Source organism: Lolium rigidum, chromosome 3 (genome assembly GCF_022539505.1).
Source record: "Lolium rigidum isolate FL_2022 chromosome 3, APGP_CSIRO_Lrig_0.1, whole genome shotgun sequence".
NCBI classification, from domain to species: domain Eukaryota; kingdom Viridiplantae; phylum Streptophyta; class Magnoliopsida; order Poales; family Poaceae; genus Lolium; species Lolium rigidum.
In genome coordinates, this window is record NC_061510.1 from 115,344,807 (window position 1) to 115,368,639 (window position 23,833).

Sequence of the window (23,833 nt, forward strand, 5' to 3'; positions counted from 1 at the left end):
GCGTCGGCGGTCAACGGGCTCCCGGAAACACTTGCGCAACGGTCCGATTTTCCGTGGCGGAAGGGCGCCCAAACGCGACGGACCAAAAAAACGTCGTTGGACTTTGCCTGACGCAGTTTCCACAACAGAACCCATATCGTCGGGTTAGGCCCATGGGCGACGAAAAATACCCCTTAGCGGACGATTTTGAGACGTTGTCTATCAGAACTTTTCTTGTAGTGACTAGCTTGTTGATTAATAGATGATTATGGTTTCGTGATCATGAACATTGGATGTTATTAATAACAAGGTTATGTCATTGGTTGAATGATATAATGGACACACACCCATATGAGCGTAGCATAAGATCAAGTCGTTGAGTTCAACTTGCTATAAGCTTTTGATACATAGTTACCTAGTCCTTCGATCATGAGATCATGTAAATCACTTACACCGGAAGGGTGCTTTGATTACAACAAACGCCACTGCGTAAATGGGTGGTTATAAAGATGGGATTAAGTATTCGGAAAGTGTGAGTTGAGGCATATGGATCAAGAGTGGGATTTGTCCATCCCGATGACGGATAGATATACTCTGGGCCCTCTCGGTGGAATGTCGTCTGATTAGCTTGCAAGCATGTGACTAGGTCACAAGAGATGACATACCACGGTACGAGTAAAGAGTACTTGTCGGTAACGAGGTTGAACTAGGTATGGAGATACCGATGATCGAACCTCGGACAAGTAAAGTATCGTGTGACAAAGGGAATCGGTATCGTATGTAAATGGTTCAATCAATCACTAAGATGAGAATGAGAGGCAGAAATCTCCAAACAGCAAGACTTGGTATAATCTAGCTATGTGCCCATTTTTTATGTTTAGATGAGTGTACTTGCTAATAAACTAACCAGTAACCAATGTGGAGAGCATATAAACCACCAACTTGCTTGGGACAAAAGGCCTTGTTGTTGGTGTTAGACTGTTAGTGCTGTTGTTTTTGTTGAGGTTGGACATGCACATCTTTCATGTCATGAGATAGTTTTTTGTATCAAAAGTTTCAGCATGGATACATAACTCAATGAAATCAGTAGTAGAGTGATGTTTTGGAACATGGGAGCATATGCTCCCTATATTTTGAAATGCATCTTACACATATTTTAAGTTTCAAAAAAATTGAAATAAAAAATTCGCACGTACATCTTCATGTGCTACGCACTCACAAAGTCGTTTCATAAAAAATGAACTTATCATGTGACGTGTGTAAAAAAGACAAAATTCAGTGCTGAAAACAATGCTTTTCACAGGATAAGTTTTCTCATTTTTACATAGGCTACAAAAAATATTATTTTTTCGTGAAACTTGACGCATACACATATATTATGGAGATATACATGTAGAATTTTTTGTCAAAATTTTTCCACACTTCAAAATATGTTTTGTTGGTAGAGGGAGCATACGCACCCGGGAGCCGAATTGAATTTCCGGGGACTCTCCAAATGCAAAACTATTCGCTAAATATAAAAAAACCTTAGAAAACAGTTTGTAACCGCTGAGTGTCACGAGTTAGAATCCCACTCTTCTCCTTACCATGCTAGAGTGGAGAACTTGAAATGGTCGATCCATTTCACTTTTCTTCTTTCTTCATCGCCATCACTAGCTCTCATGGTTTCCATGAAACATCCTTCCTCACAGACCTGAAAGCTATGACCAAGAAAAAAATATGACCAATTGGCATTGAACATAAATGGAAGTCATGGAAAAAAATGGTATTGCAAATAGTAATATGATTTCCTTGAAATCACATTCATATATTAGATATTCAAAAGGAAGGATTTTGCAGGTAATATGTGACAAGTGCTTGCTTCTAGATCTTCAGGGAATGCCATCGATACTTGGTACACATCACCAAATAGATAATAGTCAGCTTTGAAAAGGATGTGCTACATACCAAAGAATCAATTACTAGTACTTTTGTAGTTTCAATCAGCGCAGGCGGACATTTGAGCTGTGTGTAGTAAGAAACATCTCTCGATCATACGACATTCCGCATTCGGAACCGCAACATCTCAATTCGCCTTTCAGAATCTGCCAGCGCTCTTCCATGGTTTCCAGTGTAGCCACTTCCTATGTAAAATGATACAGTCCTTAGTGAAAATTCATATGCAACCCTGCAACTGTAGGTCTATGGAGCGAACTTTAGTTTTTTGCTTTTGAGATGTGATAAACTTGCAGCTTAAGAAGACCTAGTCTTAAAAACAAATATGCGCAGTGGAACTAACTTTTGATTTGATTACCCTTGATTAATTGGTGCGCAAGATGCTACTGCAAGTGAGCGCCGCATGGAGACGAGCTCCAAGGGCTTCTCCTCCTTGCCCCAAACCACGACGCCGGGAAGAACGCCGGCTGCCGGCACCGATGAGGCCCCGATCCTCCATCCGGTGGAGGGGCCCAGGCTGCAGCCGCGCTGAGCTCGGTCCTCGGTGCGCGCCTTGCACGGGCCGAGGAAGACGGCGGGTGCGAGTTGCTGGCACGCCTAAGCCCGAGAAGGCCGACCGCCACCGAGATGTTGTTTCCTAAAAAGAGGATACGCAGAGCGTTGGTTCATGAACTATTCCGAGATGAGATGAGTGGATTTGTCATTGATGTCCCAAAATGTATATAAACTGGTCACTGAACTCTTGTTTACGAGCGGTAGGCACAAACAATAGAGGGACTTCGCCTTTCTGCGAAGATGACATCGTCTTCTTTTGTTTGGAAATATCAACCATGCATCAATCCATGAACATCAGGCATGTTGGTCATCAGGGCCAACATAATATCCCTTCTGCCCAACTCTGCTTTCAACAACTCTTGGGCATGTTAGTGGGGAATTAAGATTGGATCTGTAACTGAGAGGAACCGAACAAATACCAGGCTCATTCCAATAAATTATCTACGATCCTGTAACAATTGCAAAACACAGGTTTCAGAATCAAGCTATTGCTGAGCCGAGACCAAACTTATTCCTGGGGCAAGCGGATTCTACAGTTTGCAAAATTGAAAAATTATATAGTTGGACAACATAAAAGGCGTCAAGTTCAGTGCATTGAGGAAGAACAAGTAAACAAAACGCATAGAGGTGCATATCCATTCCACCAAGCAATTTAGTTCTGAATTCTTGCGCCACTCAACAGAACTTTGGGTGTTCATCTACTTTCAAGGATCAAAATATTTCTGCGCTAAATCTGCAAGAATTTAACATCAAGTTCCCCTCTACTCCTGGATAGTTGTCATCTCTCATCTGGTCCTTAAAAAGTTGTCACTTATCAGCTTCTGAAGAACCAAACACAAAATGATTATGTTGCTGCAACATAATCATGTGACGCCAAATATGTGTCATAGTGCAACAGCAAATTTACCACATCACAATGAAATATGTGACTCCAAACAGACAGAGGATAAATGAAATATGTGACAACAACGAGTTTTATTAAAAGTTGCCAGACTTCGTGCATACAAAGAAGTAAAAAAATGTCAATATTTTAAACCTGGAATTCCTTAAAACTTCAAATATGAACAGATAGATTCTCAAAATTATGCAGTTGAGCCCATGGAATTACCACAATCTTGACAAACGAGTGTGTAAATAGCAGCCACATTGGTCTGCAACCATAATTTCCTTGGAGGTACCCAATGATTCCCCATTCATGTTCCTAACACTTGCTAATTTCATATTCATGCCACTGAATCAGAGCTCATAAGAAGAAGAACAAAGGTGGTTCTAGGGCATTTCCATCCTCATGCATCCTAAACAAGGTGTGTCGAACAAGTCTTTCATGAAAAACATGTGTTTTGAAGTCCAGCATGCGGCCATCACAAGGAACGTCTGAAGCTTAATGCCCTTTATGTCATAGTGCAATAGCAAATTTATGGCATCAACCAGTACATCTCCCTTGGGGCAAACAACTTGCGTGCACCAATATGCATCAGTTTCTCCATCGTCGTCACCCAGCACACCCACAAGGAAACATAATCCGGGCACCAATCTGTCTCAGTTTTTTTTTTTTTGAAACAAGGCAATCTGTCTCAGCTACTACATCTTGGTCAAAACAATTTAATTAATCAAGAGGTTTAATTATGAATTCTGATGCCCCAAGACACAACTTTGGTGTTTCATCTACTTTCAAGGATTGGAATATTGATGCAATAAATCTGCAAGAATTTAGCATCAAGTTCCTCTCTACTAGATAGTTGTCAGCTGGTCCGTATCAAAGTTGCCAGTTATCAGATTCTGAAGAACCAAACAGAAAATGCTCATGTCTCTACATGCCAAACAGACAAATGGTGATTTCGAGATACTATATCATTTGGAACAAAATATCTCGATTTCAGAGAAATCTGCAACAGCAACGAGTCTTAAAGAAAGGTTGCCAGAAACAAATCCCAGTCTTCAAAACTTGGAATTCCTTAAAACTTAAAAAATGACAACAGATGGATTCTCAAAATTATGCAGACGAGCGCAAAGAGGTACCAAAATCTTGTAAAACACATGTGTCAATAGCAGCCACATTGGTCTGCAACCATAATTCCCTTAGCGGTACCTGATGATTTCACATTCTTGCTCATGACACTTGCTGATTTGATATTCATTTGACTAAAATAGAGCACAAAGAAGAACAGCAAACATAGCCTTTGTTGACACCACAATATTCTCTACAGCCACCGGAAGAAAGGTGGTTCTTCGACATTTCCGTCCTCCTGCGTCCTAAAGAATGTGTGGGGAACAAGACTTTCTTGAAGAATATGTGTCGTGAAGTTAAGCATGCGGCCATCACAATGGAACTTCTGTAGCATATTGCCCTTAATGTCATAGTGCAACAGAAAACCTCCGACATCAACCAGCACATCTCCCTCCGGGGAAACAACTTGTGAGAACCAATCTGCATCAGTTTCACCATCTTCATCAACCAGCACATCTCCCTCCGGGGAAATAAATTCTGGTTCAAACCGACGTATCTCTAGCACTGGCAGTTTAATCCGATACTTGTGGACCCACATGGCACTCTTGTAGTCCTGCAGAAGCCAGAGATCCACCTCTGATCCACCTATATTGCTGCTGGAAATGGCAAGAGTGCCCTCCATCTCAAGCAACCAGGTCATATGCCCTAACTCAGTAGGACCTTGGAGCCACTGAAACACCTCGGCCACAGTGTCAAACACCAGTAAGCATTTCAGCAAAGTCGAGCACGGTGGCCAATGCAGGTTGTTGGAGAAGAGGCAAGGCTTATCCAAGCGTAGATTTAATGGCTCTCTCTGCAGCCATTGTGTCACAGACCTCGAGGATGTTTCAGGCCAAATCACCCTCTCATTCTCTGTGCCCACAGTATTGACATAGAACGTTGGTGCCACACCAATGCTTCGGTAGTACAAGACACGGTACTCGCGCGACGAATGCGAACAGCCGTGAGCATACAATCCCATGATGGTGTCATGCTGAAGCGCCGGCGGGTAGGCGGAACACCACTGCCGTGTGGCAGGGTTCCAGAGGTGTAGGCGGGTATAGTAGGACATGAGGAGGAGACCATCACAGGCTGCATAGACCTTAAACGGGCTGTCATCATAATGACTCAAACCGCTGTCGGTGAATCTGACAACGGACCGTAGCTGGTTAGTGTGGAGGTCCAGGGTTTCGATGCAGTAGTCCAGGTCGCGCCTAGGACCCACGTCGCGGACGAAGGACAGGAGCCGCCGAGGCGGCTGGCGGCGGTGGTGGGCTAGGAGGAAGGCGCCGTCGGATGTGATGTGGCGCCAGTCCTTGCAGACGGCGCGGCAGCGGAGGATGGATTTCGGCGGCAGGCGGAGCAGGATCTCCGACACTAGCTCCTCGGGGAAGCCCGCAAAGGGCCTCAGCCGCTGCTCCGGTGCTCTTGTGCTCTCCGACATGGCCGCGATGTAGTGGGAGCGGCGTGTAGCCACCATCGATCTGTGCGTGCTTCAGTTGCGTTCTTGCGCTGAAATACACCATGAACGAAAATGAAATCAGGGGTCCGATTAACTAAAGCCACAAGATATAGATCAAGTATGTGCGATTTGAACCCACCTGACTCAATGTTCGTATTCCGTTCCGCAGCGCCGCAGTTCACCTGGACAAGGGGAGGGAAGAGGGGGTATGGGGAAAGAAACAGTTCGTAGGTTTTCTCCACCTCTTGAAATTGGCATCGCCAGCACAGGCCCGAGCCCACACGGTTGGAATAAACTGGATCATACGTAAATATCCTATTCATTAACCAACTAAGGGCCATATTAACTTTGCTCATTTGGTTGGGCCCAGGTAAGGCTTCCTTTCCCAATTATTCTCCATTTCTCATTTTTTGGTTGAAAAAATTCAAATTTGGAAAACTTCAGGCTTTCAAGGAAAAAATTGCTTGGATCGCAAAATGTTCACATTTGAAAAATATTCAAAATTGAATATTGTTCAGATTCAAAAATGTTCATCAATAAAAAAGTCAAAATTTAAAAGTGTTCAAAATTGAAAATTGTTCAAATCTTTTAAAAAATCGAAATTAAGAAAATGTATATTTTTAAAAAACGGAGAAAATTTGTTCTGAAATGAAAACATTCAAATTTCGAAAATGTTCAAAAAAAATGTTTAGAAAAAAGCTGAAGAAAACATAAAACCGAAAGAAACCGCCTGAACTGAAGAAAAAACAACACTACCTTCCTGAGCGTTCCCAAAACCTTCCTGTTAACGGGTGGGGCTTATTCCATCCCGCTAGCAGATGATAAGTAGGGTTTGCCCCTTTTTAGATGGAAGACATGATTACAATAAAAAAAGGACGCGACTAGGGAGCCTCCGGGGGCTCGTTTGTCCAATCTAGCCCTTAGCCTAAATATAGAAAGTGGAGCATACGTGACATCACATGCACATTTAATTAGATGTATTTTTTAAAAAAAGTCATAACTCCTAAGCCGTATGTTGAAATTGCGATCCGTTTTCACCGTTGGGTCTCTCGTGACTAGATCTTCGAAACTAGATCTCATTTGTATATGTTTCGACAAACTTTTTTGTTGAAAAGCAACTTAGTGTTGCGGAAAAAGCAACTTAGTACAAATAGTTGCTTCATTACATTTTTTTATATTTTGTAGCCAATTTAGCTTTCTAGATACTCACCTAGCAATAACAATGAACAACTTCATGATACTAGACGTGCGACTTTGCACTACTTGTTGCTAGCCATATTTAATAGTATCATTGGTACCTTGCACTCTGGGGTAGACAATTTAGTAGCAACGAAAATACAACTTTATAACAAACAATGCACAACTTAAGTGCAACGGTATGCAACTTCGCGACAATGTTGCAAAACTTCACAACAGTGATACTAGCTAGCCGACTTAGTACTAATGGTAAACAACTTAGACAAAGTGATAGGCAAGTTCATTATTTTTTTGTGTTTTGTCGCTAACATAGTTTTCGAGATACTCAAAACAGTCGGCAACCTCATAGTACTAAGGCAAGCAACTTTGTACTACTAGTATCGTTTGCAACTTGGTTTTCGATGTACCCAACTTAGTAGAAACGATATGCAACTACATAACAAATGGTGCGCAACTTAGATGTGGCGGTAGGAAAATTTACGATAATGGTGCACAACTTCACAACAATGGTGGTACCGGACTTAGTACTAATGGTATGCAACTTAGCCAACCTTAATAGTAGTGATAGGCAACTTAGACATGGTGCTACCCGACTTAGTACTAGTGGTAGGCAACTTAGGCGTAATGATGTGAAGCAACAATTTATTGTCGGCAAATGCAACCTATCATCTCCAACATGCAACTTTGCTTGATCTAGCTACAACCCAGTTGATAAATGGATGCAACTTAATAAAAAGAAACAACTTGCTACAATTGGTTTTTAAGTTGCAGCCATAACCCTACTAAGTTGCATTTGGGGTATACAACTTCACAAATAGGGTATGCAACTTAGCACTAGGAGTATACAACTTAGCATTAGGCGTATACAACTTAACAATAATAGGTATGCAACTTAAGACGTGTGTAGCAACAAATTGTTCTCACTTGCAGTTGCTGGTGTTTTTTTTTGTTGCAACCATAACCCCACTGAGTTGCATTTCGTGCATGCTATAGTTGCTCCACCCTCTAAAAGTAAGTTGTTGTCACCCTGGTGTAGGGTATGCAACTTAGCACTAGTGGGTGGGTATACAACTTAGGAATTGTGTGTATTCAACTTAGCAGATGTATTGCTAAGTTGTATACAAAAGGGCAATGCAATAGTGTGTATTCAAACTAAGCATATGCGTGAATCCATAATTTACTGATTACAAAAACGCAAATGTGTGAGTGAACAACCTAGTGCTGCGAGCCACGACACAAGGTGCAACGCGAGCTACAAGAAGCCGAAGTGGGTATATCTTTGAGACCACTAGTGCTCAACCCTCCGTGGAGCCAGGTTGAACAGTGATTTACAAACGTTTCTAAGCAACTTGATTCATGGGATAAAATCAACAAATCAAGTTGCATTATTGCACATGAAAAAGGGAAAAAAATCAAACAAAAAGGGCACCAATCCACATCCATGTATACTCCATGAAAAACAGAAATGCAACTCCATTCCGTTCCATCTAAAACTAAGTTGGACCATGAATACAACTATGCAAAATCTAAAAAGCAATGTGTGAAGCAAATGTTGCTATATCAGTTCAGCGGTTCAAAGAACCATGTTGATAGAGAACAAACGGTAACAAACTAACAATCATGGGTAAGCATGTTGTCTCTAAGCGTCCACTAGCACAAACATTTGACACAAACACATGAAACTACAGTTGGAATGCTAAAAAAATCATGCCATTGGATCATGTAGAAACTGTGATCTAGCTGAAATCACTCCGTCACATAGCAACAGTGTGATTTCTCCAAATGTACACATCGTCGAAAGAAAAAAAAACTTTGACATCAAATTAATCTCAAGCTTCAAACATTTGCTGAAAATGTACATCACAAAGTGAAACAGGTGCAACAGAATACTTGGACCAAGTTAAGTAGAAGCGCAAGAATACCTTGAATGGAAGAGTGCATGTTTGCATGTTTTAAACAGGAGTAGGATGCAACATATGTCTCCACACCTGGAACGACAATTAAGTTCAGTAGAGCTGTCAAGATAATTTCAGTTGGATCTACAGTACAAAATACAAGCTACCACCACGAACTGAACTGTATTGTTTCCCTTGGTCACTTACCAGCCCTGCAGGAAGGATCAACACAATCTGGGGGAGTCCCTCATTGACGATGCGAACCCTGAGAGGCATAGACGGCCCATCATCGTCTGGACCTGGTACATCGGCATCACCGGCAGGAAGACAAGCTTGTCGGCAGCGACGTGCTGCTCTGCATCTGCATCTCCACCAGGACCTTGTTGCTGCAGCTGTTCGCCACAGACGTGAGCACGTTTACCACATCTTTCTGCAGCTGTTCGGGGCTTCTCATCCTTATGCGCACCCAAATCACCACCACCGATCGTCACAAAATCGAGCGCCACGCCCGCGCGGGCCACCACGATCTCCGCACCCGCGTTGGGGCAGCCGACCTCCGGCATGCCGGTGGGGCGAGTAACATAAGGAGGGGGCAGGAAGGGCGCTGGGCAGAGGAACGCGGGGAGGGCGGCGCTCGCGCGGAGATCACCTCGGGGAATCCCGCGACTGGGGTCGAGGTTCGCGACCGGGCACACCGCCGGGAAGCCTTGTGGCGGGTCGGACGCTTGGACCTCGACGGAAAACCGCTCGGCCTCCCGTGTGGCGGCGGGTGGGGGTGGAGGCCGCGCACGAGAGGGGGTGGCAGAGCGGAGTTAGGGGTAGATAGCAGCGCTCGCCGACGAGGGAGACGGCGCGGGGTAGGGGTAGAGGGCCGGGCTCGTCAGCGAGGACGGCGGGGCTCACCGGCGAGGATGGAGGCGCTCGCCGGTGGAGGTGGTGGCGCACATGATGCTATCGCTTTCCGTGGTTTGGTCCACACCGGTGTTCCTCTCTGTACGACACGGGACAACCAGGTGCCAACCTGTCGGAAACGAAGCTCGATCTACCCGATCGGACGGTCAGAAATTGGAGGCTCGTTTTGTCCAAATAGCACCCAAGCACTTTTTAGCACTTGGGATAAAAAAAATGGATGGACAACACGATTACATTCAATAGGCTCAACAAACTCGTTGGACCTTGGAATGCAATTTTTTTAAGGAACACTTGTATTCAATTTAGAGACGGCAGTGACATCCTCGACCACAAGACGGGTTACATCATCAGCTAAGTCCTGGTTGCTAAAGCATGAGCGGGTTTATTACATGCCCTTGGGCAAAAATCCACAAGTCTCTCGATGAACAAAGTAACGATCTAGCCTGGTTAAGCGTAGTCGAAGGTTGAAGAGTTGATTGATTGTGTTTGGGTTATGTGAATCAATGTGAATCAATGGGGATTTGATCAACAGGACAGATACCATGCTGCAATGCAACAATTACAGAGCGGAGAGGGTCGCTGGCATGTTCAATCCTCCTGGCAGCATCGATACAATGCGGCCGTCGGCAAAGACTAAAACTACGTTAATCCTTCGGCATGGCAAATTCAGGTGGTGGAGAAGACCGGCATTGATTCTCTGGACTAGAAGCTCAGATTTGAAGAACTAGTCCCATTCAATGTTGTGATGTTTGACCCAAAACTAGAGTTCATCGACAATCAACTACTTTGTCGTCCTAATTTCCCGTGCAACAATATGGATGGAGGCACTGGTCCTTGATAAAAACACCACATGCTCCACTGCTCCATCTACATTGAGTTTGGCCATGCCAGACGTAGGATAATGTTGGTTCTTTCTCATAATCGTCAGGTTTCGGTTGACACAGTTGATTGATTTTGGGCGTGCATGAAAAATAAGATACTGTGAACAAAGTGTCTCGCCCAGATATACAGGAACTAGACATGTTCAAGAGAAGTTAGGAAAAAAAAAGACATGTTTAAGATTAGCTAGTTCAATACATCAAGTTGTCAGCAACCATAGTTTTGACTGCCTAAACACGAGATCTGTAGGAATGTGTACAAAACTCTCGACAACCTTGTAGCAGACATGGTATGTTCAAACAGATCAGGCATACTAACAATATAAATAACCTGAACTGTAATTTGCAAGGAAAAAAGAAGGGTGGCATGCCGGCATCCAAATTCTTGAGTTCCAGGCTTCTAATGAACAAAGAAGCGATGCTGCATTTGAGGTGAGCCTTCCCATACACTTGACTTCCATTTTCTGAGGTTGAAACATGCAACACTGAAATAAAGTTGTCCAAAGCTAAACCGAACAACAACCCTGGTTAGTGTAAAAACACCATTACCGTGAGAACACTCCAATCACAGAAATTGCAGAATCCAAATTACAGGTGCTCAAAAGTTTTCATGTGGGAAAGGACTACGATCTACAGTCCCCTAAAGAAAGGTGGCTCACGGGCGCGTCCATCCTGCTGCATCCGGAAGAACGGGTGTGGAAGAAGGCTTTCTTTGAGGATATGTGTAGTTAAGCTCAGGCTGGGATTGCACTGAAATTTCCTAAGCAAGTTACCCTTTCTGTCATAGTGCAACTGCCAGCCAGTGGTACACCAATCCGTGCAATCAACCAGCACATCTCCGTCTGCGGACACAACTTGTGACGTCCAACGTTCATGTTTGGCAATAAGGTAAATCTCAGCCGCTGGCAGTTGAATCTGATACTTGTGCACCCACGCCGCGCTCTTGTAATCCTGTAGAACCCAAAGATCGACCTTTGACGTACCCACCCGACTTTCGGACATGGCCAGTGTGCCCTCCATCTCAAGCAACAACACCACAGGCCACGTCTCAACAGGAGTAGGCAACCACGAGAACTCTTCAGCCACAGTGTCAAACACCAATATGTTCTTGGGCGGCGTCGATTGCGGCAGCCAATGCAGCTTGCCATTAGACAAGAAAGGCATGTCAAACTGGGTAGCTTTCGACCCTCTCGCTAACCAGTTTCTCATGGACTCCGAGTATGAACCAAACTTAATGCGCCTCGCATTCTTCGAGCCCACGGTGTTGATGAAGAACTTAGTTGTCTGAGTCCGACGATCCTCTCTATAGGACAACAGTCGGTACTCTCCGGAAGGGCCGTGAACATAGAGCCCGGCAATCTTGTGAGTGCGAAGTGAAGGTGGGCGGACTGAAGCCCACTCCCGTGTGGCCGGGTTGCAGATGTATAAGCTGTCGTAGTAGGACATGAGCAGGAGACCATCGCAGGCGGCGTGGACCGTGAAAGGGCAATCATCTTCGTCGAAGCGGCTGTAATCGTTGCCGGTGAACCTGACAACGGACCGGAACTCGTGGGTACGAAAATCCACGGCTTCGACGCAGTAGTCCAAGAGGTTCAGGTCGATGCCACAGCCGTTACAGCCAACGTCGCGGACGAAGGAGAGGAGCCGCTGCGAAGGCTGGCGGCCGTGGTGGGCGAGGAGGAAGGCTCGGTCGGTGGTGATGGAGCGCCAGGCCTTGCAGACGGCGCGGCACCGGAGGACTGACTTGGGCGGCAGGCGGAGCAGGATATCCAACAGGAGCTCTCCAGGGAGGTCGGCGAGGGGAATCGCCCGTTTCCCCGGCGGCGGATTTGCCATGGTCGGTTACCTGGTGACGGGCGAATCTACCAGCCGTATCTAGATTTGCACGGGAAGAAAAAGGAATTAGGGTTCCAGATTGACCACCAAACCTACATGAAATTGAACTCAGAAACAGCTGCGACGAGCTCTCACCTTCAATCAGTGTCGCCATTCGTCTCCGCTTCCATGGATTCGTCCTCCGGTAGCAGAAACCCTCAGCAGGTGGAGAGATGGGGAACAGCGTAGCTTTCTGCGTTCCCACCGACCGCTCTTGAAGCCGGCGAAATGAACAGACGGCCCGAGAGCGAAGTATGGATAGCTGTAAACTGGGCCAGACCGTCTACATGTTAGGCCATATTAAAGCCCATAACTAAATCTGCTGTTATTTTGCATGGAGGGCCCATTACCAATACAATACAGAAAAGGCTCTTCGCTGGGTCAGAAAAATCATAACTACTCCTCTCCATTTAGTCCCCTCAAACAAAAACAAAAATAAAAAAGGCCCCTCTCCATTTTCACGCAAGAAACAAATAGGCGTACTTGCCCATTACCATTTGATCGTAAAAAAAAAAAAGCACTGCCATTTTGAGAGCCTACAAAAGGACCGTAATGGTGCAGATCAGTGCCATTTTTATTTTATTTTTGGAGGGAAGGCCATCATGGCTACTTTATTGATTGCAGAAAATAGTTACATCATCCAACAAGAATTGTAAAACGTAGCTAGGAGGATCATCGACTCAATTTCATGATGTTTTCAACACTCAACACTGCTTCTAGCTATTTCATGACCTACCTATTAGCTTTCCGTGAAAAATACTTACCCATTACTACTGTTGAGAGCATACCAAAGGACCGTAATCATGCATACCAATGTTGCTGGACATAGGCGAACTCAACATTCACCGTTGGCCTACGTTTAGAAAGGTATATTGTCATTTTACAACATCTTAGTCGCACTTCACATAACCCTCGCGGAGAGTTATTTGACGTCGAACAAAACAATGAGCCCAACCATAGCTTGTATAGCCTCGACTGATGCAGCCCAATAAATTCTTCGGCGCTTCTAGGTTGACCACATCCCATAAGGGCCGCTTGGAGGTGCCGGACACAAGCGGCAAGCAGCGTCACATCGGGTACCGACAGGAAAACCAGCCATGTAGTTGACATAACGTCTTGTCAGTCTAATTTAAATGTCGGTGTTAAGTTACACAGGCGGAGGCAGGCAAGACGACGTACGGTCGTTGTTGCGGCTTCCCCATGCGTCAGCATCGTGGCTTCCCCATGGGGGGTTAATGCGCGCCTTCCCGTCATTTCTTACTGATTCTTGCCTCCATTTTCGCCTAGCTGGCTATAAGATGGACCTATCGTGCATGCTTCTTGCCAACGAAGTTGACTCTTCGCCTAGCCACGATGTACGCCATGCTCGGCCATGATGTGGGAGAGCGTGTCCCGCCATGTGCCTGCTTTAGTTTTGCTTGCTTCTCGCCAACAAAGATGTCTCGTCACCTAGCCACGGCTTATGCCATGCTAAGCCATCGTGTGTGCGAACATGTCTCGTGGCCGAACCCAATGGCATCACCTTCGAACGACGACATCGGCAAGGAGATGGACCGGTTCGACGACGAGGAGGGGGGAGGAGGAGGAGGCTCAATGGGTTACCACGGTGGAGGAAACTAGCTAGGCACGCGCAATAGTGAAGGCGGCGCACGAACCAGCACGGTCGAAGCCAGTGCCGAGAGGCGGGCCGAGAAGGTGAAGAACGGTGGTGAGGCTAGCCCCTCTCGTGGCCGAACAATGGTGGGACTTAGATTAAATTAGATTTTAGGTTTAAGTAAAATTGTGTTCACATTTGTAAAATATTGTTAAAAGGTAAATCAAATTTATGTTCATCGTTTAATACCACTTTGTACCTTTTTTCAAAGGAAAAGTCTAGTATATACCTGCCTTTGGCTCCAAGTCCAAGTCCATGGAGGCTGGCCATGTGCTTGCGCAGCGTGTTGCTTTGATCCTGGACATGCTGAACTGAACGCAAACTACCACCAACCTCTCTTGTCGCCCAATCATCCGGAGAGCGAATATACAAATCCAGTTGGATCTGCAAGTTGCCACGTTGGGAAAGTCAGAGCTCTTTCCAGAGTTGAACAGCTCAGACCCTCCGCGCTCGTGCGGTCGTTCGTTACCGTTGGCGAGAAGCTGACGAGTGACGATGCTCTTGTACAGTGCCGATCGAGTAAATTCAGTCGGTGCAGATTAGGTGTAGCCGTAGCCTGCAGTGGACAAGGTCTTTTTTTCTAGTATCTCAGTCTTCAGAAGTTTCGAAGTACCAGATGCTCGTGTAAATTCCGGCTAAGGCCAGTGATCGTTTTCGTCCACCTGATCGGAAATGCGTCTGGGTTCTGCTCAGCGGGGCATGCAAAGTGACAGGATCGCGCCGAGCGTTCTCCATTTTTTACCCGGTCCCGTAAGTCAGGGACATCGAAATCGACCGCTTCGATTTGCTTCTTTTTCCCCTTCTTTGCTGCCCTAGTGCGACGTCACCACCCCAACCCCACCCGCCGCCATCCCGCCGCAGCGCCGCAATACTCGTCGTTGGCTCCGTTGTTGCCGCGCGGGAGAGCAAGATCGTACTCGGGGTTGGCCCCGACGCGTACCTGCTGACTATTTTGGGACCAAACGTTGCCGGTTGCGTCGCCCTTCCCCGCTGCCCACGACCTGTTCGGTCAATTGTGCCGGTAGGTTTCTTCTCCTATTTTCGGTGCTAATTGTGCTCGGCCATTGATCAACAGTTCGTACCCACGCAGATGGACATGTGGAATATGGTGGAGGAGTTCCGCGCGGAGGTCGTTGACTCCTCTTCCGCGGGGAGTCCGATCAGTCGACGACGACATTGGCAACTACTGCGGCCTCCATGATCCACGAGTTCACCTCAAACCCGGGGCTGAAGACCATGCATGAGGTGATGACATGCTGCGTGATCATGCACAACATGATCGTTGAGAACGAATGTCCTGATGGCCGCAATGAGAACCACTGGGAATTCCAAGATGAGCTGGTTGCGCCACTTCCTGGAGCTTTATCTTGGGAGGACTATCTACATATGATTGTAGAAGTCACTGACGAAAACGTCTGCAAACAGCTGCTGACGGATCTGATTGAGCATCAGTGGACATTGGCTGACCATGAAGATTATGCCTAGAGGAATACTATCTTATTTTCATGTAGCTTTTCAAAATTTGAATGTAATAACTATGACTTCGTTGAATTATTTATTTTGTTGTTTGGAAACTTCATAATTGATGCAAACGCGAAAATGCGTCCGCTGGAGCCACCCCTGGCGCAAATGGACGCGCGGACAAAAACGGTCTGTCTCGCGTCTGCCGCGCGACACGAACGAGCGCTAGCGGACACCGAAATGTGTCGTGCGCTGGAGATGCCCTAAGAGCATCTCTAGCAATAATCCATCCCGGACCGTATCGTTTTTCTTTTAAATTTCGGTTTAAAATGTGGCCGGATGAGATGCTGCAAACCGGCCCGCATACCTCATTGCGGCATGTGAACTCCGTTTATAACCAGGAGTGAGGGTTTGGATGCGGAACCGCATCCATTTCCACCTCTTCCTCCTCACGCCACCGCCGCTACCCTTTCTTCGATTACAAACGTAATCACCCGCTAAAACCGAATTTCCGCACCCGATTTCTCTCCTCCTCCTCCTCCTACCCTAATGGTCGGATACAATCCGGCGCGTGTCGGCCGCACAATTCTGTCGGGCAGCCGTGACTCTGGGTCGGCGACGCGCGCGACAGACACGCCGACCAAGCGTGCATCGCGCATCTTCGAGCGCCAGCGTGCTCTAACACCGCAACCTGCGCTCCCCCGCTTGGTTCGGCCTCCTACCGAACGTGAGTAACGGTGAGGCAGGGCCATCGTTTCCACCGGCGCCGTGGGGTCGAGTTCCGGCGTCGTGCGGGCTCCCTATGCTCTTGCGATCGAGCTTGACTCGAGTCCGAACGAGGCGGAGGATGCGGCCGCTCAGCAGGAGTTGCACCTCCCTTACCACTATCGTCACCGATGTGTGAGGAAGCAGAAGCGCGCCCGCGATGCCGACGTCAAGTTGGCGCGTGACATCCGGCGGGTGAAGCGTGCGTCCATCCTCTCGGAGATGGTGTGCCGCGGGTACGTCATCGTCAACTACTCTGACTCCTCCTACTTCTCCGACGCAGGCGCCGAAGACGACGATTCCGACGTCGAGGACGCGTGAAGCTCCGCCGTTGCCGATGAAGAACCCGAATCGTGTTTAAGATTTTGCATTTTGCAAATCTTTGTAAATTATCTTGGACAAACTACTTTAATAAATTCTCGCCAAGTTTGAGAAATCGTGTTTAGGGTTGTGGAAGGTGATACGTTTCTACGCCTGCAGCTTCTCACGCCAAAACAACAGATGCAGTTAATTCTGAGTTTATGGTTCTATAGATGGGTATCTGCTAGAGATCACTGTCTTTGTTGCACGGAAGGGACAAACCCGGTGGCACGCAACATATACGTGGCGCCATTTGGACTCCAGAGCAACAGGTATGCCGTTTTCAGGGCCAGCTGTGCTGCGGTACAGCACCATGCTGTGACAAGGGAGTTTTCTGCCATATCCTGACCAGTATATAACGAGCACGCGAAAAATCGCAGAGCCATCGTCAGAGCAAGTACAATAAGTCCTAGTCAGCTGGCTATAAGGATTAAAATAGTATATTATCAAGCTAGTGGAGGAGAGAGAGGAGAGAGAAGGAGAGAGTGGCTCTTACGCAAGAAGCATCGCTAAGACACGCCTCCTGCGCGACTTCACGAGAGTGAAAGGTGGGCCATATATTGATAAAGTACTATATTTTTATAGCTCACTATTGTATATATTGACTCTAAGTTGGCTATAGATGACATGGCACTTGACTTATAGCCAGCAGCTAGCTACACTATTGGAATTGCTCTCAAGGCTCCGAGCACACACGATAAGGCACGTCGCGGAGACGTGTCAAGGCACAATCCAGGCTGGGGACACCACCAATCCCTAGTCAGCTCCTGGACTCGTGCCTACAACCTGGCACCGACGAAATCGTCGACGACGTCATCTCCGGCCAGCACCGCCCGCCCGCCTTCCGCCTTCCAGCGACACGGGTGCCCACCGCCGTTAAATCGTGGAGGCTGACGTCGAGGCAAGCCTCGACCGCGTTGGCCGCCGTCTTTGCCTGCTTGGCCTCGCCGCCGCGCTGGCCTTCGCGCACGGGTGCACGTTCGAAACTTCCAACACCAACAATACGTGGGACGCTCGAATAACAAGCTCATTCAGCATTTCAGCGCGGACCGCTGTTCGGGGCGTTCAGAGAAACGGCATCGTCTTGTGAGTTGTGAGCTTCGTGCTGGTGGGAAGTCAATGGTCAAGGAGGCTAGAATAAATGGGATCTCGTGGCTAGACAGCCCACAAATGGCTTTCATTTCTCCATAAATGATTAAGACCACGTTTGGGTCTCACGGGGTGTGGTCTTTCTTCGTGTTGGAGTGACTCACGGGTCACGGCATCCGTGAGAATTGAGGGATTAGGAGGATCCTTGTAACCCCATTTCAGAGTTTTAACCTTGGGTTTAACATCTATGTGTTTTATAAAGGTAGAATATTAATTCAGTGGGACGCGACGTTCTCGTCGACAGCGAGACGTCTATGTTGACTTCGTCAATTTCAAGATTCAATCTGTCAGCTCGGTCTTCAGACTGTGCTAATAGGGGTAGGGCGTGCGTGTATGCGTTTATAGGGGTGAGTGTATGCGTGTGTATGTGAGCGTCTGCATTTGTACAGTGTTTCTAAAAAAAAGGGTCACGACATTCGTCGCGTTAGAACCGATCTACCTAGTGTACACGTTCCGGCGGCACAACCCAAACACAGTGATCTGTTTGGCGTGATTCATCGGTCCATTAAATTTGTGTAGTAGACGCGGATAACACGAGTGTCCCCCGTCGGCAGTTGGGCCCATGTGTAAGTGGCACATTTGTGGCTCATCTGACTCGTAGGACTTTAGAACACAATAATAGGAAAAACACATGGTCGTGCGCCATGTTTTGCGGTTGTACTCGGACGCCGTCCACATCTCCTTGTCGTCCACCACCACCTCCTCCTCCTCCTTCTCCTTGTCCACAAGTCCCCAAGCCACTGCTAGGGCCACCTCCACCACGCGGTCCTCCTCCATTGCATCTTCCACGACATGGGTGGTTGGTGTTTGGCGGCCCTTGGGGTGGTGGTGGACCGTGGCTTTGGTGGGAGGCCGATCGCATGATGTTTCCGGGAATCCACCATGGCGTGCACGTGGAAATAGGAGCCTCCGCGCGGAAAGCCGGTGAGGGATTTAACGACGTCCCATCACCATCAGAGGCAGAGCATCAATGCTTGACATCGGGTGATGTGGGCATTACCCTTCGGATAACCAATATTATGCTACCTCCTACGGCCCAACCAGGGGCCCATGAAGATCATCCACCGATCAAGGTGGACCGTTATGTCGGTTCCGAAGAAAGATTTTTTACGAACAAGGCAAGAAGACTAAGAACAAGGAAAGTTTAGACGTAGAACTCTTTGTAACCTAGCCGAACTCGGATAGAACTCTCGGACCTGGCCTGCAATATAAGGGTCAGTAGAGGGTCTGTCGAGGGACACAATCACCGCAGCCAGAACCACCGCAAGTCTAGAGCTAGGTCATTACAAATCTTAGCCTCTTGGCGAGATCATAGTCTTAGCCTTCGGCTACCCCATTGTAACCCAATAATTTTGATAATCAAGATCAGACAAGCAGGAATTAAGGGTTTTACCTCATCGAGGGCCCCGAACCTGGGTAAATCTCTCTCCCCGTTTGTTTGGTATCCGATGTCTCGTGTCAGCCTGCAGGATTCCGTCAACCCCAAGCCCCAAAAGGTGGGCATTATCGAGGAGTACCCTCGTCAATTGGCGCCGTCTGTGGGAAACATGTTGGCACAAGGCTCGTCATCGGTTGTTTCAGTCATGTCGTCACAACTTCATCAGCATCGCCGGTGTTGTCATTGGCTCCTTCATCACCAAGCTCGGGGAACTCGATTCGATTTGGGTCCTTCGAGTTTACTCCGCACAACGACTCGTCTCGCCCAATCTTTTCGAATCTGCAAGACGGGTTGGACATGAGGGAGTGTCCACTACTGGATCAACGCCGAGGGCATCCTTCGGCTGCCCGATCCACTCGTCCCCAACGCAGCAAGGACTCCATCCTCATCAGCGGTAGGATCAACCGCGTCGACTCCGGTCCCGGTCGATCTATCAACTGAGTTATCTGCATCAACGACAACCACTTCATCGCCATCAACTCTGCGCCAATCGATGTCATCTATGTCCGTTGGATCCGATGATTCTATGTCATCCGATCTGACATCGTATTATTGCCTAAATTGCGACACCAGGCATGGATTGGGCTCGGATGACACAACATTCGTCTGCAGTGCCAATTATTCTTCGGGTGATGAAAGTATCGACAACATCGCTAGGACAACCACCTAGAAGGTGGCGCATCATCAAATTTATGCTATTCTCAACTCGGGCGACGGAGAAGAAGGAGAGCGCACACCACGTGCCAGTAGGCGTCACAACGTTGAGAATAGTTCCAGTAACAATAATAGCGATTATACTATTACTGAGGAAGAGTGGGAAGCGGTTCGAGCTGCTATAGCCAATAATACTCGGCTCCCTTCTGGAACTTCAGCAGGGACTCTTAACGCATATCATTCTATCTTGGAGAGGAATTGAGTGCGGTTGTCGAATGAGAAGCAGGTCTTGATCGACGCCGGCTCGCGGCTGATCAATCAAGTGAGCGACGTAGAACCTCACATGCTAGTGCGTCTCGGAGCAACCAAGGTTCAGGTAGACATCAACCAAGGATGCCTCGACTTTCGGAAGATGATGCAAGGGAGATAACTTCAAACTTGTCCAAATCCTTTATGACTATGGACACCGCAGGCATGCTGAGGCCGAAAACTCTCGAGGGAGCAACTGCCAACTGATACGTCCCAAACGTATCTATCATTTCTTATGTTCCATGCTACTTTTATGATGATACTCACATGTTTTATACACATTTTATGTCATTATTATGCATTTTCCGGCACTAACCTATTGACGAGATGCCGAAGAGCCGATTCTGTCGTTTTCTGCTGTTTTTGGTTTCGTAAATCCTACAAAGGAAATATTCTCGGAATTGGACGAAATCAACGCCCAGGGTCTTATTTTTCCACGAAGCTTCCAGAAGACCGAAAGGGAAACGAAGTGGGGCGACGAGGCGCCCAGACCACAGGGCCGCGCGGCCAAGGGTGGGCCCGCGCCGCCCTATGGTGTGGGGCCCCCGTCAGCCCTCCGACTCCGCCCTTCCGCCTACTTAAAGCCTTCGTCGCGAAAACCCCAGTACCGAGAGCCACGATACGGAAAACCTTCCAGAGACGCCGCCGCCACCAATCCCATCTCGGGGATTCAGGAGATCGCCTCCGGCACCCTGCCGGAGAGGGGAATCATCTCACGGAGGTCTCTTCATCACCATGATCGCCTCCGGATCGATGTGTGAGTAGTTCACCCCTGGACTATGGGTCCATAGCAGTAGCTAGATGGTTGTCTTCTCCTTATTGTGCCATCATGTTAGATCTTGTGAGCTGCCTATCATGATCAAGATCATCTATTTGTAATACTACATGTTGTGTTTGTTGGGATCCGATGAATATGGAATACTATGTCAAGTTGATTATCAATCTATCATATATGTGTTGTTTATGTTCTTGCATGCTCTCCGTTGCTAGTAGAGGCTCTGGCCAAGTTGATACTTGTAACTCCAAGAGGGAGTATTTATGCTCGATAGTGGGTTCATGCCTCCATTGAATCTGGGACAGTGATTGAAAGTTCTAAGGTTGTGGATGTGCTGTTGCCACTAGGGATAAAACATCAATGCTTTGTCTAAGGATATTTGTGTTGATTACATTACGCACCATACTTAATGCAATTTTCTGTTGTTTGCAACTTAATACTGGAAGGGGTTCGGATGATAACCTGAAGGTGGACTTTTTAGTCATAGATGCATGCTGGATAGCGGTCTATGTACTTTGTCGTAATGCCCTGATTAAATCTCATAGTACTCATCGTGATATATATATATGTGCATTGTTATGGCTTCTTTATTTGTCAATTTCCCAACTGTAATTTGTTCACCCAACATGCCATTTATCTTATGGGAGAGACACCACTAGTGAACTGTGGACCCCGGTCCATTCTTTACATCTGAAATACAATCTACTGCAAACTCTGTTCTTTACTGTTTTTCGCAAACAAACATCATCTTCCACACTATACATCTAATCCTTTGTTTACAGCAAGCCGGTGAGATTGACAACCTCACTGTTACGTTGGGGCAAAGTACTTTGATTGTGTTGTGCAGGTTCCACGTTGGCGCCGGAATCCCTGGTGTTGCGCCGCACTACACTCCGCCACCAACAACCTTCACGTGATCCTTGACTCCTACTAGTTCGATAACCTTGGTTTCTTATTGAGGGAAAACTTGTTGCTGTACGCATCACACCTTCCTCTTGGGTCTCGCTACGGACGTGTGCTTCACGCGTATCAAGCTCTTTTTCTGTCGCCGTTGCCGGGGAGATCAAGACACGCTGCAAGGGGAGTCTCCCACATCCAATCTTTTTACTTTGTTTTTGTCTTGCTTTACTTTACTTTATTTACTGCTTGTTTGCTCTCTATATCAAAAATACAAAAAAATTAGTTGCTAGATTTACTTTATTTACTGTCTTGTTTGCATTCTCTATATTAAAAACACAAAAAAATTAGTTACTTGCATTTACTTTATTTACTACTGTTAAAATGAATACTCCTGAGAATACCAAGTTGTGTGACTTCACTAGCACAAATAATAATGATTTCCTATGCACACCTATTGCTCCACCTGCTACTACAGCAGAATTTTTTGAAATTAAACCTGCTTTACTAAATCTTGTTATGAGAGAGCAATTTTCTGGTGTTAGTTCTGATGATACTGCTGCCCATCTTAATAATTTTGTTGAACTTTGTGAAATGCAAAAGTATAAGGATGTAGATGGTGACATTATAAAATTAAATTGTTTCCTTTCTCCTTAAGAGGAAGAGCTAAAGATTGGTTGCTATCTTTGCCTAAGAATAGTATTGATTCATGGACTAAATGTAAAGATGCTTTCATTGGTAGATATTATCCTCCCGCTAAAATTATATCTTTGAGAAGTAGCATAATGAATTTTAAGCAATTAGATAATGAACATGTTGCTCAAGCATGGGAGAGAATGAAATCTTTGGTAAAGAATTGCCCTACCCATGGACTAACTACTTGGATGATCATCCAAACCTTCTATGCAGGATTGAATTTTTTTTCGTGGAACCTATTGGATTCAGCTGCTGGAAGTACTTTTATGTCCATCACTTTGGGGGCGGCAACAAAGCTTCTTGATAATATGATGATAAATTACTCCGAATGGCACACTGAAAGGGCTCCACAAGGTAAGAAGGTAAATTATGTTGAAGAAACCTCCTCCTTGAGTGATAAGATTGATGCTATTATGTCTATGCTTGTGAATGGTACATCTAATGTTGATGTGAACTTCATTAAAAGTAATAATTTCAACAACAATGCTTATAGGAATAATTCTGGTAACAACTATAGGCCATATCCTTCTGGTAATGGTAATGGTTATGGTAATTCTTATGGAAATTCTTACAACAATAATAGGAGTGTACCCCCTGGTCTTGAAGCCATGCTTAAAGAATTTATTAGTACACAAACTGCTTTTAACAAATCTGTTGAGGAAAAGCTTGATAAAATTGATGTTCTTGCTTCTAAGGTTGATAGTCTTGCCTCTGATGTTGATATTTTAAAATTGAAAGTTATGCCTAATGAAGATAAAGATATTAAGTCATTTGCTACAGCGAACGCCATCCAAATTCGAATTAATGAGAATATTAGATTGATGGCTGAATTGCATGCTAGGTGGGAAAGAGAAGATAACGAAAAACTTGCTAAAGAGAATAATGTAGCTAAAGTTTGGACTATTACCACCACTAGTAATATTAATGCTTCACATGTTGCTAAACCTCCTACTATCAATGATAAAATAATTGGTGTTGGCAATGTTTCTACTCCTAGTGC

General features: G+C 46.2%; 2 protein-coding genes across 3 annotated transcripts in view; both read right to left on the bottom strand.

Moving 5' to 3' along the window:
• Nucleotides 1-12,887, bottom strand: part of LOC124702196 (putative F-box only protein 9) — a 15,220-nt gene extending 2,333 nt beyond the window's left edge. Inside the window, exons 1-2 of one of the 2 annotated variants that reach the window (XM_047234319.1) lie at nucleotides 12,772-12,887; nucleotides 11,205-12,675 (exon numbers count right to left, since the gene is read on the bottom strand). In XM_047234319.1, the coding sequence (XP_047090275.1) occupies nucleotides 11,431-12,636 (1,206 nt within the window). In that variant the 5' untranslated portion in view covers nucleotides 12,637-12,675; nucleotides 12,772-12,887 and the 3' untranslated portion in view covers nucleotides 11,205-11,430. Of the gene's footprint in view, nucleotides 1-11,204; nucleotides 12,676-12,771 lie in introns of those variants that run through there. The other variant, XM_047234318.1, reaches the window with a different exon arrangement.
• On the bottom strand, nucleotides 4,462-6,087 carry LOC124702195 (F-box protein At5g49610-like). The gene is made up of 2 exons (XM_047234317.1): nucleotides 6,058-6,087; nucleotides 4,462-5,968 (listed from the first exon to the last, which is right to left on the bottom strand). The coding sequence occupies exon 2, from the start codon at nucleotides 5,934-5,936 to the stop codon at nucleotides 4,671-4,673; it is 1,266 nt and encodes a 421-aa protein (XP_047090273.1). The 5' UTR covers nucleotides 5,937-5,968; nucleotides 6,058-6,087; the 3' UTR covers nucleotides 4,462-4,670.
• Nucleotides 12,888-23,833: the final 10,946 nt, after the last annotated feature.

What these genes read in the sequence shown, in the direction of transcription:
- LOC124702195 (XM_047234317.1), bottom strand. Translation starts at nt 5,936, where the DNA reads ATGGTGGCTACACGCCGCTCCCACTACATCGCGGCCATGTCGGAGAGC.